This window comes from Cervus elaphus, chromosome 5, assembly GCF_910594005.1.
Source record: "Cervus elaphus chromosome 5, mCerEla1.1, whole genome shotgun sequence".
Lineage (NCBI taxonomy): Eukaryota > Metazoa > Chordata > Mammalia > Artiodactyla > Cervidae > Cervus > Cervus elaphus.
The window spans coordinates 15,867,044-15,889,027 of record NC_057819.1 but is presented as its reverse complement, the minus strand read 5'-3'; the positions used below and the strand labels follow the sequence as shown (position 1 = coordinate 15,889,027).

The window sequence follows — 21,984 nt, the reverse complement described above, 5'->3', positions numbered from 1 at the left end:
AGAAGAAACAACCAAATTTTAGAAGGTGGAAAGTAAACTGGGAAAAAAAAAACAACTGAATTTTAAAACCTGAAAATGAAGAACTTGAAAATAATGAATTGGCAGCACAAAGAATTTTTAGAAATGGATGTCCAGAGAGGGAGGGGCTGTCTGAAATACCATTAAGAGCTAAGTACTTATGAGGCCTTTTCAGTTCTGGAAATGTAAGGGACTAAATTCTGGGCATGAAAAATGTAGTTATACCAGCCAAAGCATCAACAAAAGTACAAAAATAGAAGTGCTTTGAATCACGCTTGGTAAGTTACTGCAAGATGCATTTTACCCAAATTGGGTAGGAAGTAGAGAAACAAGAGAAACAAGAAATGGGAGAGCCAAACACAGATATAGGGGGGCTCCAGGATGGTGCTGAGGAGGGGAACCCCAGAGGGACAGCTGTGTGCCAGGCTGCAGGCCAAACAGTTCAGAGTGCAGGTCAGAGGCCCTCAGGCAGGAAGCTTCTCAGGCTGATCGAACGGATGGAATACCTGGTGCATCTCAATGTCTTATGGGGAACTGAGACACTCATTGAAGTCTGAGGTCAGATTTGTAAGAGTACATAGAAAACCAAGAAAACAAAAATGAGGGGGAAATGCAAGGTAATTATTAACTCCTGGGGGAAATATTGTCCAGGAAAGAAAAGGCAACCACAGTTTACAACATGACTCAGCTGCAACTATTTACAGCCATAAGGATGTAAACACTGAATACTGACCTAATCAAAATTATTAAAGATCTATTTTGAGGGAGTACAGCATGGCTTCCACAGGAGGCATTTAACAGAGAATGCCAAGGACGGATATGTCCAGCATTAGTAACAAGGAGATATAGAAGTTAAATACCAAAATAATCAGCTTAAGGAGGTGAGGTGGTTGATTCTGGGAGGGGAAATGAAGGAGAAAACAGAGGACTACTGTATTTTGTGGCCACTTCACAGAATCTTTTTACTTTCTAAACTGCATGTGCATCACTTTGATCTTAAGAGATTAATAAGCTGCAATCAGAAATCAGGCAACAGTCACCTATCCATTTGTCAATGAGCATTTAATGTGTGCCTACAGTATACCATCCCCAGGAATTTGGAGGAAAAACGAAGTTTCTTGATCCAGGCCCTTTCTTTACTGGCTCATAGTCCATTACGTTTCTCAGCACAACCGGAGGGGTAGTGGTTCAAACTATTCTCTAGAGAGGCATTAACATGGTGAAGAGGAGAGGCCTGGACACCTGCTTGGTCTTGAACTTCAAGCCCTGCGGCCAGTGGTCTCTGTTGGCTTACTGTGGGCAAGGGAGCAGTGAGTTTAGCCTCAAGTCACGATGGGACACAAGCAGGTAGGAAAGATGACAACTAAGATAACAACAGTCTCTAACAGGGGCGGTGAGTGATGTGGGATACATTTTCTAAAGTGCTAAGCACAACCTAAAGGCTTGTTTCAAGTATGAGGACCATTGTTCTGGCTGCTTGCTTTCCATGACCTCATTTAATCCTCACAGTGAACTTCTGAGGTGGCTTCAGTTCAGTTCAGTTCAGTCGCTCAGTCGTGTCTCTTTGCGACCCCATGGACTGCAGCACGCCAGGCCTCCCTGTCCATCCCCAACTGCCAGAGTCCACCCAAACCCTTGTCCATTGAGCTGGTGATGCCATCCAACCATCTCATCCTCTGTTGTCCCCTTCTCCTCCTGCCTTCAATCTTTCCCAGCATCAGGGTTTTTCAAATGAGTCAGCTCTTCGCATCAGGTGGCCAAAGTATTGGAGTTTCAGCTTCACCATCAGTCCTTCCATTGAACACTCAGGACTGATCTCCTTTAGGATGGACTGGTTGGATCTCCTTGCAGTCCAAGGGACTCTCAAGAGTCTTCTCCAACACCACAGTCTGAGGTGGTTAACCAGGTGTGAAAATGGAAGGGGTTGACTCCAATCCTATTTAAGCATCTTCTGGACTTTGGCAGCCTGTTAGGGACAGGGGAAGCTAAAGGGAATGGAAACATATGAAGGGGGTGCAGAGGTGAACACATTTTCACTCCTGAGCCTTCATTTCCTCATCTGGGAAACGGTTGCTGTTGTCTAGTTGCTAAGTTGTGTCCGACTCTTTTGCAGCCCCATGGACTGTAGCCTGCCAGACTCCTCTGTCCATGGGATTTCCCAGGCAAGAATACGGGAATGGGGGCTTCTTTGGTGACTCAGTGGTAAAGAATCCACCTGCTAATGCAGGAGACAAGGGTTTGATCCCTGATCCAGGAAGATCCCGCATGCCGCAGAGCAACTAAGCCCACGTGCCACAACTATTGAGCCTGGGCTCTAGAGTCCAGGAGCCACAACTGCTGAGCCCACCTGCTGCAGCTACTGAAGCTTGTGCATGCCTAGAACCTGTGCTTCACAACAAGAGAAGCCACCGCAGTGAGAAGCCTCTGCACCCTAACTAGAGATTAGCCCTGCTCACCGCAACTAGAGAAAGCCCATGCAGCAATGAAGACCCAGCATAACCAAAAATAAACTAATTAAAAAAAAAAAAGAATACTGGACTGGATTGCCATTTCCTTCTCTAGGGGATCAAACCTGAGTCTCCTGCTCTGTAGGCAGATTCTTTACCAGTAAGCCACCAGGGAAGCCCCCTTCTGGAAACTTAGGGAATCATTAAGACACACCTCTCATGCTTGTTGAGTGCATTAGATAAGATGATGTATGGAAAAGTTCTTAGCGCTCACCTGGGCACAGAGTAAGTGCTCAATTAACACAAGCCCTTATTCCTTCCCAGTCCTTGTATGATTACAGGGTTCTCCCACACTTGGAGTTCTGAAAGCTCCCACTTCTGGTAAGGGCGGTGCACCATGCTTGTGGGAAGACAAGGGATCAAAGCAGAAGAAAAGGGAGTCAAACAGAATTACTGTCTAACAGGGATGTGTGCTGTTGCCCTTTATTGGTTTTACATACGAGTTAGTTTACGAATACTTTCAGGAGCATGTAAGTGTGAAATTGGAAAGCGTCACTGCAGCACTGCTACGAGTCACTGCACTGGCAATATAAAAGGGGAGGAGGGCGGGGGACACGGTGGGCTGGGGAGAGCGAGAAAAGGAGGGAGGCGGGGAGAAACAGAAGGTGAGTCCCAGAAGGTACAGAAGGACAAAAAGACACGGGGCTGGGGAGCAAACTGGCTTTTAAGTTCAAAGCACATTCATGCAGGCTGATGGCTGAACATACTTCTTTGACTTTTTCAACATGCCCCCCACTCTCCCACCTCTGTGCTTTCACTCCAGCTGTTTCCTACATGTGATTTCCCATTCCCCGCCACAGACACTGCTCGAGGCTGGCCGAGCTTTCAGGCCAAGCTCAAATTTTATTTTCTTTCAGGAGAAATTATAAAGTGTTCCTTGGTTAATAAGAATACAGACTCTGGGTCAGCAAGACCTGCTTTGGAATTGAGTTTGGTTGAACCTGAGGCAAGTTTCTTCACCTCTAGAAACCTTAGCTTTCCAATCTGTGAAATGTAGATCTGTAGTCACAACCTCATAGGGTTACAATAAATAATAAATGATAATGTACACAAAGGCTAAACCATCTGCTCAATAAATGTCAGCTGCTATTATTTTCTCCATCACCCACATTCCAGTCCCACTTCCTCCACACCTATTACACTGACCCAGAATTACTGACAACCATGGAACCACGCTTTTACCTCTAAATCCTCAAAAAGAGCCTCATCTACTACATAACATAAAATAGATGTGGCATAAATATCATGTGAGTTGAATGTAATGACTATCCCAGTCTCTGATTATGGACTGTTTCAAGAAGAAAAAACATCCCAAGCAACTGGCTACAGGTGACCAGATGACCATGGGTAGGTTCCTGATCTTGTCTGGGATGAGAGTGAGGCTCTCCAGGAAACCATTCTGTGGCAGAGACACATCAGCTCCCATAATAATAAGAACAAGAAAGAACCAACAGGTACTGAGGTCTTACTACATCCTAAACAAGCACTTACTACTTCTAAGTGCTTTACCCCAAATAAATCAGCTAATCCTCAAAACAACTCCATGGAAAAGGGGCAATTTTCACCACCATTTCACAGAGGAGGAAACTTAAGAATGACCAGCTGTCCTGGTTTGCCAGGATCTGAGGGGGTTCCTGGGATGTAAGATTTTCAGTGCAAAACCCAGGAAAGTCCCAGGCACGCTAGGGTGAGTGCCTAACACTGAAGCACACAGATGTTATGCAAATGTCCCAAGGTCAATGAGTGGCCAAACCAGGATGACAAATCCAGGACCCCCATCACCTCTACTGCAGACACAAAGGCGAAAATGAATCAATCCATTGAGGCAACAAATTAGCCAAGTCATAAAGTGGACTCTCAACCGGGCTTCCCAGCACAGAGTCTGACACGAGTGCGTATTCAAATGACTGTCCCAATTGTATTCTAGCCATGCACTGCCTAGAGCTAGCCTTGTGACTCTCAGGCAAACTGTTATCATCACTGGGCCTCAGATGCTTTCACCTTCAAGATGAAGAAAGGGGTCTAACTCAGGGATGGCAAATAACAGGCACCCTTTGCCCACAGCAGGAGAAAGTAAATGATCAGACTACTCTTTCCCGCTCCACCCAAACTTGGGCTACAGAGTCCTTCTCAACCCAACAGAGTGAGTATCACAGCCCATTTGTAGCTGATTTTTAGCATGATTTCCTAAGCCAACATCTTTATCTTCATCGTCTATTGACACTCAACCAACCAGCTTCCCAGGAGTCACTCTGGTCTCTTAGGATTTGGCTCTCAGACTGACACTTAAGGACAGCAGACAGATGGCTGCAGGATGACAATGGAAGGGACAGACTCCACTTCTGGGCACGCCCTGTCCAGCCCTGTGTTATGGACACCTCACCAAGGTACAGCACCATGGACAAGGGCAGGGACTCAGGAGAGACCACCTGGCCTTGGCATCCTGGCTTATTCACTATATACAGCAGTGTGACCTTGGGCAAGTTACCTAAGCTGATTCTCCATTTCCTCAACTACATAATAAGGATTATAAGACTACCTGCCTCATAGGATTATAAGGATTCAATTAGTTAATATATGTAAAATGCCTAGCACACAATAAGCAGTAGATGTGTTAGTATTATTAGAATCCTCAAAATCACCCTCCAAGGTGGATATTATTATTTAACAGATGAGGGAACTGAGGTTCAGAGGGATTACGTTGCCCAAGGTCACACGGCTAGTTAAGCAGCAAAGCCGGATTCACAGGCTGATTTCTAAGGCTTTGCTCTGCCACACTGCATCTCTGTAAACACTTGATGGTGAAATAAGTGATTCTTGACTGTCAGCAGGCCTTGCCTGGATTCCCAGGGCTGTACTCCCCCACACCCCCAGCACCTGCTTGTTCTCTCCTGGCTGGCTCTGGAATACCCCCTGCTTTTTCCCCGGCCCATCCACACCACCGGCCAAGGGAACACTGATGCCAACAGGTCTGGGCATCGGCCAACAGAAAACCAGAACCCAGACTGCAGAGTCTCCAGCTCCTGGGAAACAGGGGAGAGAAGCTTTACCATTTTGATTATTGGTCTTTCCCAATCTGTCAAGCGAATTCTGCCATTTTATAGATCTCCATCTTTCAGGGAACTGAGTAGACACAGATTAGAGAAAACAGGTTAAAGGGATTAAGCACCCAGCTACCTATGCTGTGTCTTATCTACCTCACTCCCCTGGGGAGTCTCCTAAACATATGTATCTCTTTGCCTTAATAATCACACCTATTCACAAAAATATCAATTCCAGATAGCACTAAAAAAGTTGCTATAGCTAATGTATTTCTGGCCATGCTATTATGTCCAACAAGGGTGAGCTGGTGGTGCCATATTTCTAGTTCATTCCATCCAGTGAATTTTTTTTTGGCCAAGCCGTGCAGCTCACAGAATCTTAGTTCCCTGACCAGGGATCAAACCCATACCCCTTGAAATGAAGTGTAATGTCTTAACCACTGGACTGCCAAGGAAGTCCCAATGCGCCTTGCTGGGAAAGTGCTTACCCAAAGATGGGGCTTGGGGAGTCTCTGACACTCGTAAGAGACCAGAAGTTGGTTCGGTTCCTGCTTCTGCCCAGGTCGCCGGTGGGTGCTGAGCTTGCAGCAAGTGACGAGGAACCGGGCAGCTCTTCCAGCTGGTGACTCCACAGGATGTGATGTGCAGAGCGCAGCACCGTGTCAGATGTTTAGCTCTCTGCCCACATTTTAGAGCCAGGTCGATGGCTCCTAACCCTCCTCACTTTATACACAGGAAAGGCAGGAAGAAAGTGGGTTGGAAAAGCAGATCCGTGTTTCCCTCTGAAGCCTTGCTCTCACTGCTCATGAGATCAGGTCAGCTCCATCCAAATGGAAGACTCTTTGTGTTCTCAACGGTTCCTTCTTTTGCAGAACTGGTGCACTCATGCCTTTTGAAAGGCAGGCAACCTCCTGGCGGGGAGTTTGGCTCTCTCTGCTCTCCTACCAAGGGAGAATGCCAGAGTCATCTGGCAAGGGGAAGGGTCCGACCAAGTAAGTGCTTTCACCTCTAAAATTTGCTCTAGATGTGTGTCCAAGAGGTGAGAGCAGATAAAAGCAAACAGCCAGGGAAGCGCTGAAGGAGAAAGGTGTGAATGCTAAATCTGATTTTAACAGAAGAGGTCGGGAAAGGACAGCAAAAGGTAGTAGGTGGGAAAGTTGGCTTAGAATCCAAAAGATCTGGACTTAGCCTCTCGGTATGGGACCTTGGAGAAGTTACCGAACCATTTTCTGTGACTAATGGAACCTGCTTCCTCCTCCGTAAACTGGTTGATAACAATGATGTGCTCCCTCCAAGACTGTTACAAGGCTTCAACAAGAGGATGCAGGTGAAGGGCACAGCGCTGGGAGCCGGAGCCATGCTTACTGACCGGTCTGCCTCACTCTACCCATCATTTTATACTAACACTGCTTGACAGCTACCATTCACGGAGCACTTACCAGGCACGGTGCTGATCTCTGGGTTTCAAAGTAAGCCTCGGATTGATTTTGTATCAGTACTCTTCAACAGCTTACTGCCACGATTAAGTGAGAAAACACCTCCTACAGAGGGTTTAGTCTAGTGCCTGATACATAGAGTACTCAGGTAAAAGGCAGATACTAACATCAAGGGCAGGCCACATTCGCCTTGGTAACAAACAGGAGAGTGAGCTGGTGGACCTGAGTCTGAACCACACCCTCTGCTGCCAGCTCACATCCCTGGTCCACAGCCTCTAGCCCACACCAGAAACTCGGCTCTTCTACAACTAAGGAAGGACCCATACACCTGAAGAGCTTGAAGGCTAAGGTGATTACAACAGAGGAAACTTGTCGGGCTAGCAGTTACCAGGGCAAGGAGAGATAACTGAAAGTCTACGGAGCTCACAGACGCTGTCTCTTGGTCTAGATGCTGGTTCCATGTACGTGCTCACACTGAGAAAACAACTTCTACAATTAAGATTTGTGCACTTTTCTATATGACTGCTGCGGTGGTTCAGTTGCTAAGTCATGTCTGACTCTGCGTCCCCAAGGACTGCAGCACGTCAGGTCTCTCTGCTCTACTATCACTCGGAGTTTGCTCCAGTTCATGTCCACTGAGTCGGTGATGCCATCCAACCATCTCTTCCTCTGCCGCCCCCTTCTCCTTGAGCCTTCAATCTTTCCCAGCATCAGGGTCGTTTTCAATGAGTTCTACGAATGTTACGATAACAATAAAAAATTATTCAGATTGTGACTGCCCTTCTCCATTATCCCAAGTGTGGAGCAGCCCTTCCCAATGGGTGTTACAAGCACAACTGGGCTGTGAGCGCACGGGCCCCCAGGGGCAGAAAGCGGCCTCACCACGTTACCGCCCCCCCCCCACCAGGGAGCTATAGAAACACCATCTTTTTTGGTGAGATTGGCAAGTACTGCTCTCGAGTTCTCAATGAACAGCAGCCTCCTCATCAGACCAGTTTACCTTAAGGCCTTTCCTACCTTAGGTCAACTGTATTTACTCCATTTTTAATCAGGTTCTTCTATCCTTTCCGACCAGAAGACAGCTTAGCTGGCTACACTTAAGGGTTGACAACTGTAGACTGGCTCTTTATAGACCTGGGAGTTCATCTTGGACATCACGCATATCTAACCCTTCAGCAAGCTAATGACTAGGAGGTCCCTCCCTCTTCTCTGACTTCCTTCCCCCCCCATGACCACTGAAGGGAAAACCTAAAATAAATTTTAATCATTTAGGCAATCAATGGATGTCACACAGATTACGTGCAGGTTTTCTCTTTGAAAGTTTATTGTCATTTAAAGAAAAAAAAATAAAACCCTCTACTTGTTACATTCACCTCTCAGAACATTTAATGTACCAGTTAATGATGTTATTGTATAAAAAAAAAGCCCACCAACTGCTTGAAATGGCTGTAAGTTATTATTATTTTTTGCCATGTTCTGGTATTAAAGTGGTTTAAACTCTTTGGAAAAAAATGGTGTAACATTAAGTACCGAGATTTCAAATTCCCAGATTAGAAACAAGGTTTTTTTTATCAGGAGGAATTTTAGTAAAAATTCAAGGGTAAAAGGAAATGTTAATAGAAAATAAAAAACAAAAATATTGTAAAAAATAGAATCCCCCTCCCCACCCCCCACCCAGTCAAGTTAGGTTAAAAAAAAAAACATTGCAACCAAACCCATTCCATCCCACCCCCCATATTTCTCTTAGAAAAGTCACCCAATCCTAAACACAGGGTCTCACACACCAATACAAGTAGCTTGATTTGCAGATCAGCTTCTGGGATCTTCTACTGGCCCCAGTTAGAATTTCTTTAAAAAAAAAACTTAGGTAGTTAGACTTCTATAAATACTGGTATCCAAATCAAGGAAAATATCCTGGCTTTGGTATGGCTACAGAAATCTGGAAACTGTTCAAGAGGACACTGGCTTAGAGAGGGAGGTGAGGGAGACACACAACTCCTAGGTGGAGGTAAAATAAATATTAGGACACCCCCGCAGCAAACACTGCAGGTAACACTTGAGGCTGATGCCTCGAACAAAACACGTGTACAGGTTCTTGATCAGGATCACACACATACAGCTTCTTGAACACAGTAACACACACATAGGTTCTTGATCAGATTAACATATGTATAGGTTATTGATTGGAATTGTCTGGACCAAACTTTATCCAAGTACCACTTGCAGGAAATAGTTTGAATCTGGGAATTTATCTGGTGCCCTGATGAGATAAAGGCCTTTTGGAAGAAGAATAACCACCTGGGCTAAGAGCCAGGCCCCTCTTATTCTAGGAAGCTCAGAATCTGTTTTTTCCTTGTCTTGTTTGACTTTGCCCACCATAAAAGCACCTCTATCTCCTAGCAAGGGGGGTCTTCCCTCCCTGGTCACCAACCATAGGGGTCTATCTGACGGGCAGAACTGCTGACTCTTCATCTCTGGAGTGACTCAATAAAAAGCAAATCTGCCAGGATCAGGAGCATAATTTACTGTGCCATGTCCCAAGTGGACCACATGGTTTCCCCCATTCTCACTACATCATAACTGTTAAGGGTTGTGGGAATACTGAGGAGAAGGTAGAAGTGTGGTGGAGTCCATGCTGAAGCATGGCCTCAAACATCCTCCAATTTACAGAAGAGAAAAGGATAAAGTGTCTGGTCTTCAAATCACTAATCTTTTCATGAAAGCACAAAGGAACCACCAGGCAAGGCCAGAAAACAAGGTGAGCTGCTGCTGCTCCAATGCTTAAAAATTGTTATCAATACAAAGAACCACCACCACTCCCCCAAAGAAACTCTAGAGCAGTGGTAGGAAGACAAGACAATCATTAAAAAAAGAAAAAAAAAATTTTTTTTAAACCATGTTTGATGGCAACACACACAAAATACATCTAAATAAATTTCCAGCACAGTGTGCAAGGGGATAACAAAGAGCTCCCTGATATTATGGGAAGTGACACACACCACAGCAAAAATTCAGCCAAGAGAGGGCCGCCCTTACAGCAAAGGTTGACAAGAAAAAATAAAAGGTGAAGGCCCTGTTTAGTGCAGATCTGGTTCACTATTGTAAAAATCACCGTGGGAGGCTGGAAGGCAGTAAAGAAACTCAGAACGCCCAGGCAACTTCTGATAAATGACGTCATTTATCCTGTTTTCTAAATGAGACTCCAACACCAGAAGACAATGAGAGAAAAACTGGATTATAAATTAAAACTCAAATGTACCTGTACAAGCCTTTACTCTGGGTCACTAAGGTTTGGTCTCTGTTGAAGCCAGGACTCTGGAAAAGGTAATCTACTTGTCCTCACAGCTCCGCAACCTACTTTGGGACATGTGTATCAAGAGATAACACGAAGACAATCACTTGAGACCAAGGGAATTGCTTACAAAGGTTTCCTAGGATGCATCACGTCTACTGATTGCTCAGAGAGGCTAACACTTGACCCAAATACTTTAACATCTTAAGATGGCAACAAGAATATTAAAGCAAACAATCAGCCAGTAAGTCATCTGTCCAATTTGGAGAGTGAAGGAACGTGAGCAGGGCAGGCTGTTTCATCAGGATTCATTTAGGGAGAGTGTAGGTTTAACGGCAGTCACAGCCTTCTTCGTCTCCAACGTGGGCCAGAGCTCCTGGGAGCTGACAAGATTTCATGGGTTTGGAATGGCCAAGGTGAAACACTGGCATCAGCAACAAGAGTGTGATCCGAGTTAGAGCGTACAGATCACTGATGACTCCACCATCTATCTCACCTCCCCACCGACCACAGACAACCCAATCATCAGCTGGCAGCAGGGACCACCTCATCTACTTGGGAGCAGGAGACAGCAGTGAACTACACGCTAAAATTTCTGAAATGATCACTTTGTGTTCCAGACTGAGCTAGAATAAATCTGTGTGAATAAACCACTTGCCTTAAACAACATTTGAAATATGGTACCTTCAGCACTTTATGAATATGAAACACTCTCCCTGCCCCGGCCCCGTTTACTGCAGTGCACGTTGTCTCCCATGCGAATTTTCCTGTCTTTCAGACAGTGGAACGGGTGGCACACACAGACGTAACATAAGACATTCGTTTCTCCAAGAAGGCTGAGTCCGGAGAATGACTCTCCTTCTGCTAGGACCTCTGCCCCAAGCTTCTGGGGAAGCAGCGAACTGCACTCAACAAGGAAGGGACCTACGTGATCCACTGATTGGATTCAAAAGGTGAAAACGCATTGCAGAGGGTACCCTTTCTGCTCCTCGCCATGGAAGACAGACCTACAGATAATAGAGAGAACTGTCCCTTCAAATCAGAGGCGGCTTTAAAAGAGAAAAAAAAAAAAAGACAAAGGATAAGCAAAAAAAAAGAAAATTGGTAAAGCCAACTCCCAACGCTCCGGAGAGTACAACAGTCTCAGGGTGACGGACGACTGGAAGAAGTCGACGCAGGGAAAGAATGATGCAAGGCGGGATGGGACTGGCCACCAGAATGCCTTGCAGAATCCACCATAGTGTTCTCGATCTGCTAAGGCCAAGGAGCCATTCCCAAGTTAAAAATTTTCTATTAAGAAAACAAAACAAAACCAAAAACCATTCCAGAAAAGGGGTCGAGGGAAGAAGAATACTGGAGAACATCAAGCCGCTGACCTCCGGCGGATCACAAAGAGCCCACGCTGAAGCTGGCCCAAGTAAATCCTCATCTTGGTGCTGTCGCTTGTCTTCCTCACCCAGATCTGTGGGGGAGAAGGAAAAGAAACAGGATGAGAGGCCAGTACTGAGGGACACATGTTTCAGAGCACAGGGATGTCTGCATGAACTAGGTGTCAGCACAGAGCTGGCAACCTCTTCCTGTCAACCCAAGAGGCCTTCACAGGCACCTCCTTGACCTCTGGCCTCTACTGCAGACAGCAGGCATCCGCCCTTGAACTCATTTCTTCCAGTCATCTCTTTTACAACTTTGAGTACAAAAACAGAAAGCAGTGATCCTGAGTTTCTTTTTCATTTCTGCCTCCATCTTAAGGACTCTTTCTGGTTTGGTTTGATTACAGCATTAGCAATATTAAGACACACATATTGATAAACAAACTCCTAATCAAATAGGAAAATATTTTCCTTGCCCCAAGGGACTTTCATGTTACAGCCTTCCAGAACTCTAGTTTCCTGGCAATTACGGCTAATGGTCATAACAAGAAAGGATAGAAAACTTAACAACAACAACAACAAAAATGCCTGTAAGTGAGTGAATGTCCAATTAGGATGCTGAGAAGGCAAAATTAGCTTAAGACAGTCCTTCTCTCCTGATCGTTATCATTCTCCCACAGATGCGATCAGACGTCTGGCACTGGACAGGGCAGGTGTATTCTTCTACAGAACTGAAAAAGAACTCTTCCAGCAGGCGGCCTGCCAGAGCTGCCAGGGGCACTCAGTACACAGCATCCTGCAGCCCGGTAGGGGAAGGAGGGCTACCCCTCCATCACCCATCCCACCTGAGGGAGGAATTCCTGGGGGCCAGGCACTGCGATGACCAAGCTGAGCTCCTTCATTCTCAGAAAAACCCTCAGAAGTAAGTACTGGCATCATCCCTGCGTTACAGAAGAGCACGGCCGAGTCCACTTGTCTGATGGAAACCCTGGCACACAACATCAAGGCCCTCTGCTCTTCCTCAGTAAACCACAGCACCTGACTCTTGTTCTCACCCGTTCTCTCAACCACGTACCTAACATGCAATCAGATGGAGATAAAAGTGTAATGTAAGTCTTTTAAAGATCTGCATCTCACCATATATGCAAGTGCAAGTTCACAGATCTCTCTCCTCTTTCCCCCATTCATTTTTCAGGTTTTAAAAAAGCTTATTCAAAAAAGTCACTCAGTCACGTCCAACTCCTTGCAACCCTACAGACTATAGCTGGCCAGGCTCCTCAGTCCATGGAATTTTCCAGGCAAGAATACTGGAGTGAGTAGCCATTCCCTTCTCCAGGGGATCTTCCTGACCCAGGGATCGAACCCAGGTCTCCTGCATTGCAGATAGATTCTTTACCATCTGATCCAGCAGGGAGTGGGGGTTGCGGGGGGACGACACACAGACTATTTTCAGTTTCATCTCAATTTCCTTACTGTGATTATTTAACAACACAAAGACTTTAGTCAAGTACACTGGTTTAAACATAAAGACCTCACATGAAGCCAAACTTCTAAAGGACCTTGTAGAACCATTTTAAACTGAAAACTGACTCCAAGGAGGGCTGAACTAGCAGGCAGTCACCAACATGCCCAGACCCACGACCCAGGCACCAAATCTGCCCATGGTCAAGTTATGCAGCAGCCAAGTAGCTTCAGTGTCGCTTACGATTTGACCTAAAAAAATGAGCTGAAATATTTCCAAGAATTGAGAAGTTTCCCCATTGCCAGAGTTGCAAGGCTCCAATGCACTGAGGCTTCTCCCCTCCAGGAGACATGTCTCAGTCTCACTGTTCCCTTGTCAGACCTCGCTGATGCTCTTGTCAAAGGGTGACAATCTTCAAAAGAAAAAGCAAAAACCTAACTTGCATTTCTATTTTCCTGAAAAGTCCTGAGGTGTCACAGCACAGGTTCTGAAGTTAGGTTCAGGTACCAGGAAGTCACATGCGCCTTGTACAGTGGCCCATAGGGCCAGGCACATGTGCTCTGCTGTGAAATTGCAAAGCCTACTGCCAGGGAACAGTAGGCTTCTGAGATGCCCTGTACTGACTTGGCTTGGGATGACACACAGATCCCAAGCCTACAGAAAAATGACATTCATTTATCTGGTAGGCTCTCCGTAACTACTAAGTAAACAATCATTCTGCAAACTAGTCACATTGGAGGGCATTTTCAATTCAGGAGGCTGGGAAAATAGAATAGGCTTAAGTTATTTCATAATCCAGCTTCATTAGATTTACTGTGCACTGGCACGAATAAGTTGGAGGGTAGACACATAAAAATCAATTTCTTTGCAGACATTTGTAGACTGATAAAAGATCAAGCTGCCAAACCAGCTATTAAAGTTTTAAACTGTTTTTTGACTACTAACAATACCCAGTTACACACTGCTGACACCCTGCTAATGAAGGGCCAGCAGGAGAACTCACAGGCCAGTCCCATCGTCCTAGAGTATGACCCTCTGAGCTGACTTTCAACCAGCCCCCATCCTACAAGAGTAACTGGAGGAGACCAGTCCCTGAAGATATGAGCCTAGCATCTCCTTGCTCAGAAGCACAGCAGGACATGCAGGATTAGAGAGACACCAGGCGAGGAGTGGCATGTGGGTCAGATTAGACCACCACCCATTTACTGAGCACTTACTGTGTGCCAGGTGTCTTGTCAGATCCTCAGAGAAACAAATCTGAGTACCCATGAGAGTCCGAGAGAGAGAACAACAAAGACGAGCTGGCTCCACAGGCAAGTCCCATCCTCAGTGGATTGTTTCCTTAAAAAGTGGCATGATTTGAACGTGCAGAGAGCAAACCGACTTGCCTTGTGTTCCTTCCTGCAGTCTATCTGAGTGGTGCCCAACTCAACTACTCTGTAGGAAGTCCACAATCACAAGGAATATACAAACCCGCATATACCGTAGTCATACAAAGTAAGAGATTTTCAAGAGCAATATGTGCAATTTCTGCCTGAAAGTGCTATCTTTCGAATCTAGCCTACATACAATACAGTGATTCCACTGTACTTTCTTGGTGGTGCTTGCACTGCAGGTTTGTCCCATTTTGCACTCCTAAAGGGTGAGGGAGTTCAGTCCTTACTTCGTTGGCTCCAACAGAGCTGATCACACAGCTCAGTTTCTGGTTGTCCTTTGACTCCAGATAGATGGCCTGGCTCTTATGGTACCTGCCAGAAACAAGACATACACTTATTTTTTTAACCACTTTTTTGAGATGTGATTGACATGTGAAATGTGGTATATATTCAATGTACACAAATCAGTGAGTTTGAGCATAAGTACATACCCATGAAATCATCACCACCAGTCATAAACATCTGTCTCCTCCCAAAGTTTCCTCCCACCCTCTTTATTATAACTATAGTTTTGTAGCTTTTTTTTTTCTTTTTGGGTAAGAATATTTAACATAAGGGCTTCCCTTGTGGCTTAGCTGGTAAAGAATCCACCTGCAATGTGGGAGACCTGGGTTCGATCCCTACGTTGGGAAGATCCCCTGGAGAAGGGAAAGGCTACCCACTTCAGTATTCTGAGCTGGAGAATTCCATGGACTGTATAGTCGACAGGGTTACAAAGAGTCAGACACAACTGAGCAACTTTCACTTCACTTTCACTTTACCCTCTTAAAAATTTTAAGTATGTAAGTACTGGCACAAATTTAAGAAAGTAATAAATAAATGAAGAAAAGGAGGGAAGACGAAAAAAATACTACAACAAAAAACTAATTAAAGGAGTCTTAATTTGAGGAACAGCCTGGATTTCAGGTTTAATTTCAATGCTTCCATCCTTAGATTAGGCAACCTCCTAATCTTCTAAGTCTAAAATCTACATTCTTGGTCCCACTGCAGAATGGAAAAGGGGGCCAAGGAAAGGCCTGGAAAACCAACTCTGTATTTAGTTTTTTATTTAAGACTATGTGACCCAGTTCACTAGTGGAGCTGATGGAATTCCAGCTGAGCTATTTCAAATCCTAAAAGATGATGCTGTTGCACTCAATATGTCAGTAAATATGGAAACTCAGCAGTGGCCACAGGACTAGAAAAGGTCAGTTTTCATTCCAATCCCAAAGAAAGGAAATGTCAAAGAATGCTCAAACTACCGCACAATTGCACTCATCTCACACACTAGTAAAGTAATACTCAAAATTCTCCAAGCCAGGCTTCAGCAATACGTGAACCATGAACTTTCAGATGTTCAAGCTGGTTTTAGAAAAGGCAAGGGAACCAGAGACCAAATTGCCCACATCCGCTGGATCACTGAAAAAGCAAGAGAGTTCCAGAAAAACATCTATTTGTGCTTTATTGACTATGCCAAAGCCTTTGACTGTCTGGATCACAATAAACACTGGAAAATTCTGAAAGACTGGAGGATACCAGACAACCTGACCTGCCTCTTGAGAAACCTGTATGCAGGTCAGGAAGCAACAGTTAGAACTGGACATGGAACAACAGACTGGTTCCAAATAGGAAAAGGAGTACATCACGGCTGTATACTGTCACCCTGCTTATTTAACTTCTATGCAGAGTACATCATGACAAATACTGGTCTGGATGAAGCACAAGCTGGAAATCAAGATTGCCGGGAAGAATATCAACAACCTCAGATATGCAGATGACACCACCCTTATGGCAGAAAGTGAAGAACTAAAGAGCCTCTTGATGAAATTGAAAGAGGAGAGTCAAAAAGTTGGCTTAAAGCTCAACATTCAGAAAACTAAGAACATGGCATCTGGTCCCATCACTTCATGGCAAATAGATGGGGAAACAGTGGAAACAGTGGCAGACTTTATTTTTGGGGGCTCCAAAATCACTGCAGATGGTGATCGCAGCTATGAAATTAAAAGACGCTTGCTCCTTGGAAGGAAAGTCATGACTAATCTAGAGAGCATATTGAAAAGCAGAGAGATTACTTTGCCAACAAAGGTCCATCTAGTCAAGGCTATGATTTTTCCAGTGGTCATGTATGGATGTGAGAGTTGGACTATGAAGAAAGCTGAGTGCCTAAGAATTGATGCCTTTGAACTGTGGTATTGGAGAAGACTCTTGAGAGTCCCTTGAACAGCAAGGAGATCCAACAACCTAAAGGAGATCAGTCCTGGATGTTCATTGGAAGAACTGATGTTGAAGCTGAAACACCAATACTTTGGCCACCTGATGCAAAGAGCTGACTCATCTGAATAAGACCCTGATGCTGGGAAAGATTGAGGGCAGGAGAAGGGGATGACAGAGGATGAGATGGTTGGATGGCATCACCGACTCAATGGACATGAGCTTGGGTTGGCTCCGGGAGTTGGTGATGGACAGGAAGGCCTGGCATGCTGCGGTTCATGGGGTCACAAAGAGTCGGACACGACTGAGCAACTGAACTGAACTGACCCAGTTCAAAAAGTAAATTATAATTTTTCAAGTAAAACCTATGTCCCCACTCTCTATCTCCATCCCCAAAACACTGAGGAGTGAGGGTGGACAAAATGAATAGACGGGCTTGAACACACTGTTCCATTATTTTCTATTTTTTCAGATAACAAATAGAAAATAAGTAAATTTGGCCTGCCTTTTTCAACAAGACAACAGGCCAAATTCAGCCCTTATTCTGATTGCTCATTCAACAAATACTCATTATCCACTCACTGTATCACTGGCCACCCTGGAGGGTGGAGGCAGACAGCCAACAAGGCCACAGGGTCTCTGCTGTCAGGAGCTTTGAATATAGTGGCAGTGACTATTAAATACTCACACCTGCCAAGTCTAACTCAGGTGAAGTTCTGAGCATTAGACTTGGACCAAAAGGTACCTAACTTTGCCCTGGGTCAGTTGGGAGAACAGACGGAGGAAAGACCAGACCCTCCCCCTTTCATCTATTCTCTTGGCCTGTAGTGCAGGAACATCTTCACTTTCTTCTACAAGTTCAGGGACAAGGCCAAGGATGAAAGTGAGGAAACCAGGGCCAAAGCACAAATGAGTCAATAACAGCTGCCACAAGGGGAAGAAGCAGCTGCTGTGTGACCAGAGCTAGAAACATCAGCAGAGGTGCTGCCGGCAACTCTGGCCTGGGCCAGTCCAGTACAGTCAAGAATGTAACCTCTGATTCATTCTGACTGCGCAGAGTTGACTTAACAGACAGACCCACCAACTCATGTAGCTTCCACCAAAATGCATCTCCCGGCAAAGCATTGCCATCTTACCACGATTTCTGCTGGGGAAGAAGACTCTGTTTTGCTGGTACAAGGAAATAATCCACTGCCAGGAAATCACAGCTAAGGAGGCACTTCACGCCCACAAGGGCTTCCCTGTAGCTCAGCTGGTAAAGAATCTACCTGCAATGTGCGAGACCTGGGTTCTATCCCTGGGTTGGGGTGATCCCCTGGAGAAGGGAACGGCTACCCACTGCAGTATTCTGGCCTGAAGAATTCCAAGGACTATATAGTCCATGGGGTTCCAAAGAGCTGGACACAACTGAGCGACTTTCACTTTCACTTCACACCCAAATGGGCTTTTTTCAATCAAGGTTCTAAGCACTCTTTAACGCGCTACTTAGCTGAAAACTCAAGTTTCCAAGTCAATTTATTTCCTGAGAACACTATTAAAAGAAATAGAATCATAGATTCAATTAGAACAGCAACACTGGTTTAGACTCAGCTTTAAAGTTGCTTTTGGCCAGGGATTAGCTGGTAAACTGGGTCAGGGGACCTCCATAATGCTAAATATGTTAACATTACAGCACATGAGGAAAGGGTGAACTGGTTCACGGCAAAACTCAAACCTGAGTTTTCCTCCCACATCTAAGCCAACCATCCTGTGTAAATGGTAAAGTTGTGAGTAATGGTTAGAATAAAAACAAAAGGGGAGAATATTCACAGCTACTCTATGGGGATTATGAGTTATTAAAGAGATAAAAAACACAAAACAACAAGCAACTAGCCTCAAGTCACCCTGATACTACTCTCTAAATACTTTAATAAAGAAAGGTCATGGGTGGGTGTGGTATAGAAATATATAACTAGTGTGAAATGTGCTCAATATACTGCTAAGTCAAGAAAAAAGCTTCATCCATTATGTCCCTGGGCGCATAATACAACATAATGTGTGTTACCTGTGTATCATATACACAGAATAAAACCAGGTAAGCTTATATATTAAAATGTCTATTAAATATATATTAAAATTTCACCAAAATATAAGACAAAAACCTCAGAAAAGAATGATATTTCTTTCATCACATGGTTTTCTTCTTTTCAGAATAAATAGGTAAAAAAGTGTGAAAGCATTAGTCACTTAGTCATATCCGACTCTTTGCAATCCCATGGACTGTAGGCCACCAGGCTCCTCTGTCCATGGAATTCTCCAGGCAAGAATACTGGAGTGGGTTGCCATTTCCTTCTCCAGGGGATCTTCCCGACCCAGGGATCGAACCTGAGTCTCTTGCATTGTAGGCAGATTCTTTACTGTCTGAACCACCAGGGAAGCCCCATTACTTGTATTAAAAAGCATACTGTACTTTCTTATGAGCCACAATACTGGGAAATACCAAAGTAACCAAAAAATGGTAAGAAGAAAACTTAATGTCACAAATTATGTCTTAATATCTGTTAAAGACAGTTCTGGGAGAGAGTCACAACAGCTGTCCTGGGATGCACTGTATCTTCCTTCCAATCCACTCAGCATCCAAATGCCAACACACCGGCCTGGCTTTAAAGTAGATATCAGGAGTAAATGCAATCTGGTCTGGTAAGCCTGGGAAGCGGTCTAGGACTTACATAACTGGCCACCTCTCAAACCTGCCTGCTCTGGGGTCTCTGAACCGTGGCGGCTTGAATGCCCACCACTGCTCACATGCTCCCCTGCCTACCGTATGCTCCACAGCAGAGCTGGCCAGCACTGTTTCCCAAACGAGCTGACTCCCAAGTCCTTCTGAAGCAGAGGCTCTGAGACCTCTGGGGGGTTCTCTCGCAACACAAAGTGGTCTTGGGGAACCACCATCCCTGGATATCAAATCTATTAATTACCCAAATTCTCTGGGAAAAAACAAGTCCTCAGAAATTGAAGTGCTCATACATAGTGGGTGGTGGGAGGGGTAAGTTTTCAAGATGAAATCAGAAAGTATATGGCAACCTTACCATACAAATTTACTTGCTAATTCTAAATATTAATAATAGTGGAAAATTCAAAATATGTTCAAAGAATGTTAAAAAAAAAGCAACAAAAATTGAGTTAAATTAGCAAAAATGTATCCTTTTTTTTTTTTAAACCAATTAAGTTGTTTGATAAGCTACAACTCATCTCTGCTGAAAAAATATTTTAAATAGCCTCAGAGAACAAGCCCCAAACATCAAATTGACCTTATTACTAATGGAAATTCTGACCTGGGGGAATCGCTACAATTAAGTCCTTAAAGTTTTGCCTCTACTATTAAACCCAATGAACTAGAATCACCACTACTATTATTAAAGAAAGCAATTCCTTTAGAAGGTGGGTCAAAAAGTGGGGCAGAGAAGGGGTAGAATTAATTTAATTTTGTATCCTCCTGGGAATCCTGATATTGTTTTATTTCCCCCAAAAAACGAATGCCATGTTACAATCACAGGATTGCAAGGAGTCCCAATTTCAGCTGTAAAGAGGCACTGCTGGGGAGGTGGGGGTGGGTGGGGGGCTCACGAGGGAGGGGACATACGTACACTTACAGCTGATACAAGGTGCTGTACAGCAGAAATCAACCAACACTGTAAAGCAATTATCCTCCAATTAAAAGTGAAAAAAGAGTCACTGTTTTGAGTTATTAATAACAGCCAGGCCAGAGGGTTATATCTACCCATGCAAGAGGTGCTCTCACTGGATTCACTTCAGCAGCCCCAGATTTAAGGTGAGGAGAGAAAATAAAGTCCACCGGCACAGGCACCATCAATGAGTCACCTTAAAATCTCAGCTACTTTCACAGTGCTTTCTAAGGAGGGTCATTAGTACAAATCAAAACGTGAGGAAAACCTCCAGCAGGACATAAAATATCTTAAAGGCAGTGTACCCAGAGGCAAGGGCAGACGCTCATCTTCCCAAGTGAAACGTAGCCTGATAAATGAGCATTCAGGCCAAGATGGGCAGCCCAAATCACACTCATTGTGCTCAAGTCATTTAAAACTCAATGAAATGTGTTTTGCCAGAAATACTGTTTCACCAAAATACTTCACGCCACCGGCAAGAGCAGAAAGTAATTCAGCTGATCTCTCAGCCACAGGCCAGGACTACTGAGAAAGAAGGAAGAAAGAGAACCTCCAAACTGACAAGGACACAGAGCCAAACATCAGGAGCCTGATGAGACGTGAGAGGCCAGTCCTGCACTGGGAGTGTGCCAGCCAGGATTCTGGCAAACACACTTTCCAGATTCAGCAGAAAGGGAGGGGCTCTCTCTCAGCAGATGTGACGTGAACTCTGACCAGCAAGGCCACAGAAGAGGAACACAAAGAATGCAGAAAACAACAGTCATCATACTTAACAACAGAGTAAGCAACCTGAAAGTCACTGAAATTATCAGATGCTCCCAGACACTTGACAGATCTCTGCTGCCACTGGGAGAAAGACAGTGAAATTCCTTCCAAACGCTTAGGTGGTTGGACACATCCCACCTGACCACGGTCTACACTGTGAAACCCCCATCACTGTGGATCCTTTCTTCAGAAAAACAAAGAATTTTATTTTACTGCGTTTTCATATCTCGTAAATCTGAGGACTAAGCCGTAGGAGGAGGAAGACAGCGACGCAATGACAAAATGAACATCATCTGAAATATCACAGGGCTTTAGGACTCACAGATTCGTAAAGATGTTAGTGATAAATCTCATCATCTTTGAAGACGGTTCTTATGTGTGCGCTTGATCTTTAAAGGTTATTTGGTTTTCATTATTAGAAACATTTTTCATCTTATTTTGCCCCTTGATGTGTTGAGTTGTCGGGGCCTGCCATCTAGTGGTGCTTGTGTTCTGACAAGCAACCCTAGAAAACAACACAGCTGGCCTTTTAGAAGGACACTGAACAATCAAATGACAGGGGCAGAAGTCACCAAGATCAGGCTAACAGACAGATCCCGCCTTCCTCCTCTCCTGGGTTGTTAACTCACTGTAACCTCATGGGCGGAACTGCTGTACTTCAGGCACCACGAGGTCTCTGAGCATTTTTACCAACTTCAGACATTTAACAATGGGGCTTTTTTTTTTTTTTTTTAAGAAACCTCAAAACATTCAAAATAATAACTAATTTTAGAATTTTGGTTTAAATACTGAAACTCAAAAC

The 21,984-nt window shown here is 44.6% G+C and overlaps 1 protein-coding gene across 2 annotated transcripts in view; it reads right to left on the bottom strand.

The window, feature by feature from the left end:
• Positions 1 to 8,305: 8,305 nt before the first annotated feature.
• The window catches only part of SUDS3 (SDS3 homolog, SIN3A corepressor complex component), a 36,221-nt gene continuing 22,542 nt past the window's right edge, over positions 8,306 to 21,984 (bottom strand). For both annotated transcript variants that reach the window (XM_043901802.1, XM_043901800.1), the window contains 2 exons: positions 14,790 to 14,874; positions 8,306 to 11,756 (listed from right to left, as the gene is read on the bottom strand). In XM_043901802.1, the coding sequence (XP_043757737.1) occupies positions 11,658 to 11,756; positions 14,790 to 14,874 (184 nt within the window). In that variant the 3' untranslated portion in view covers positions 8,306 to 11,657. The remainder of the gene's footprint in view (positions 11,757 to 14,789; positions 14,875 to 21,984) is intronic.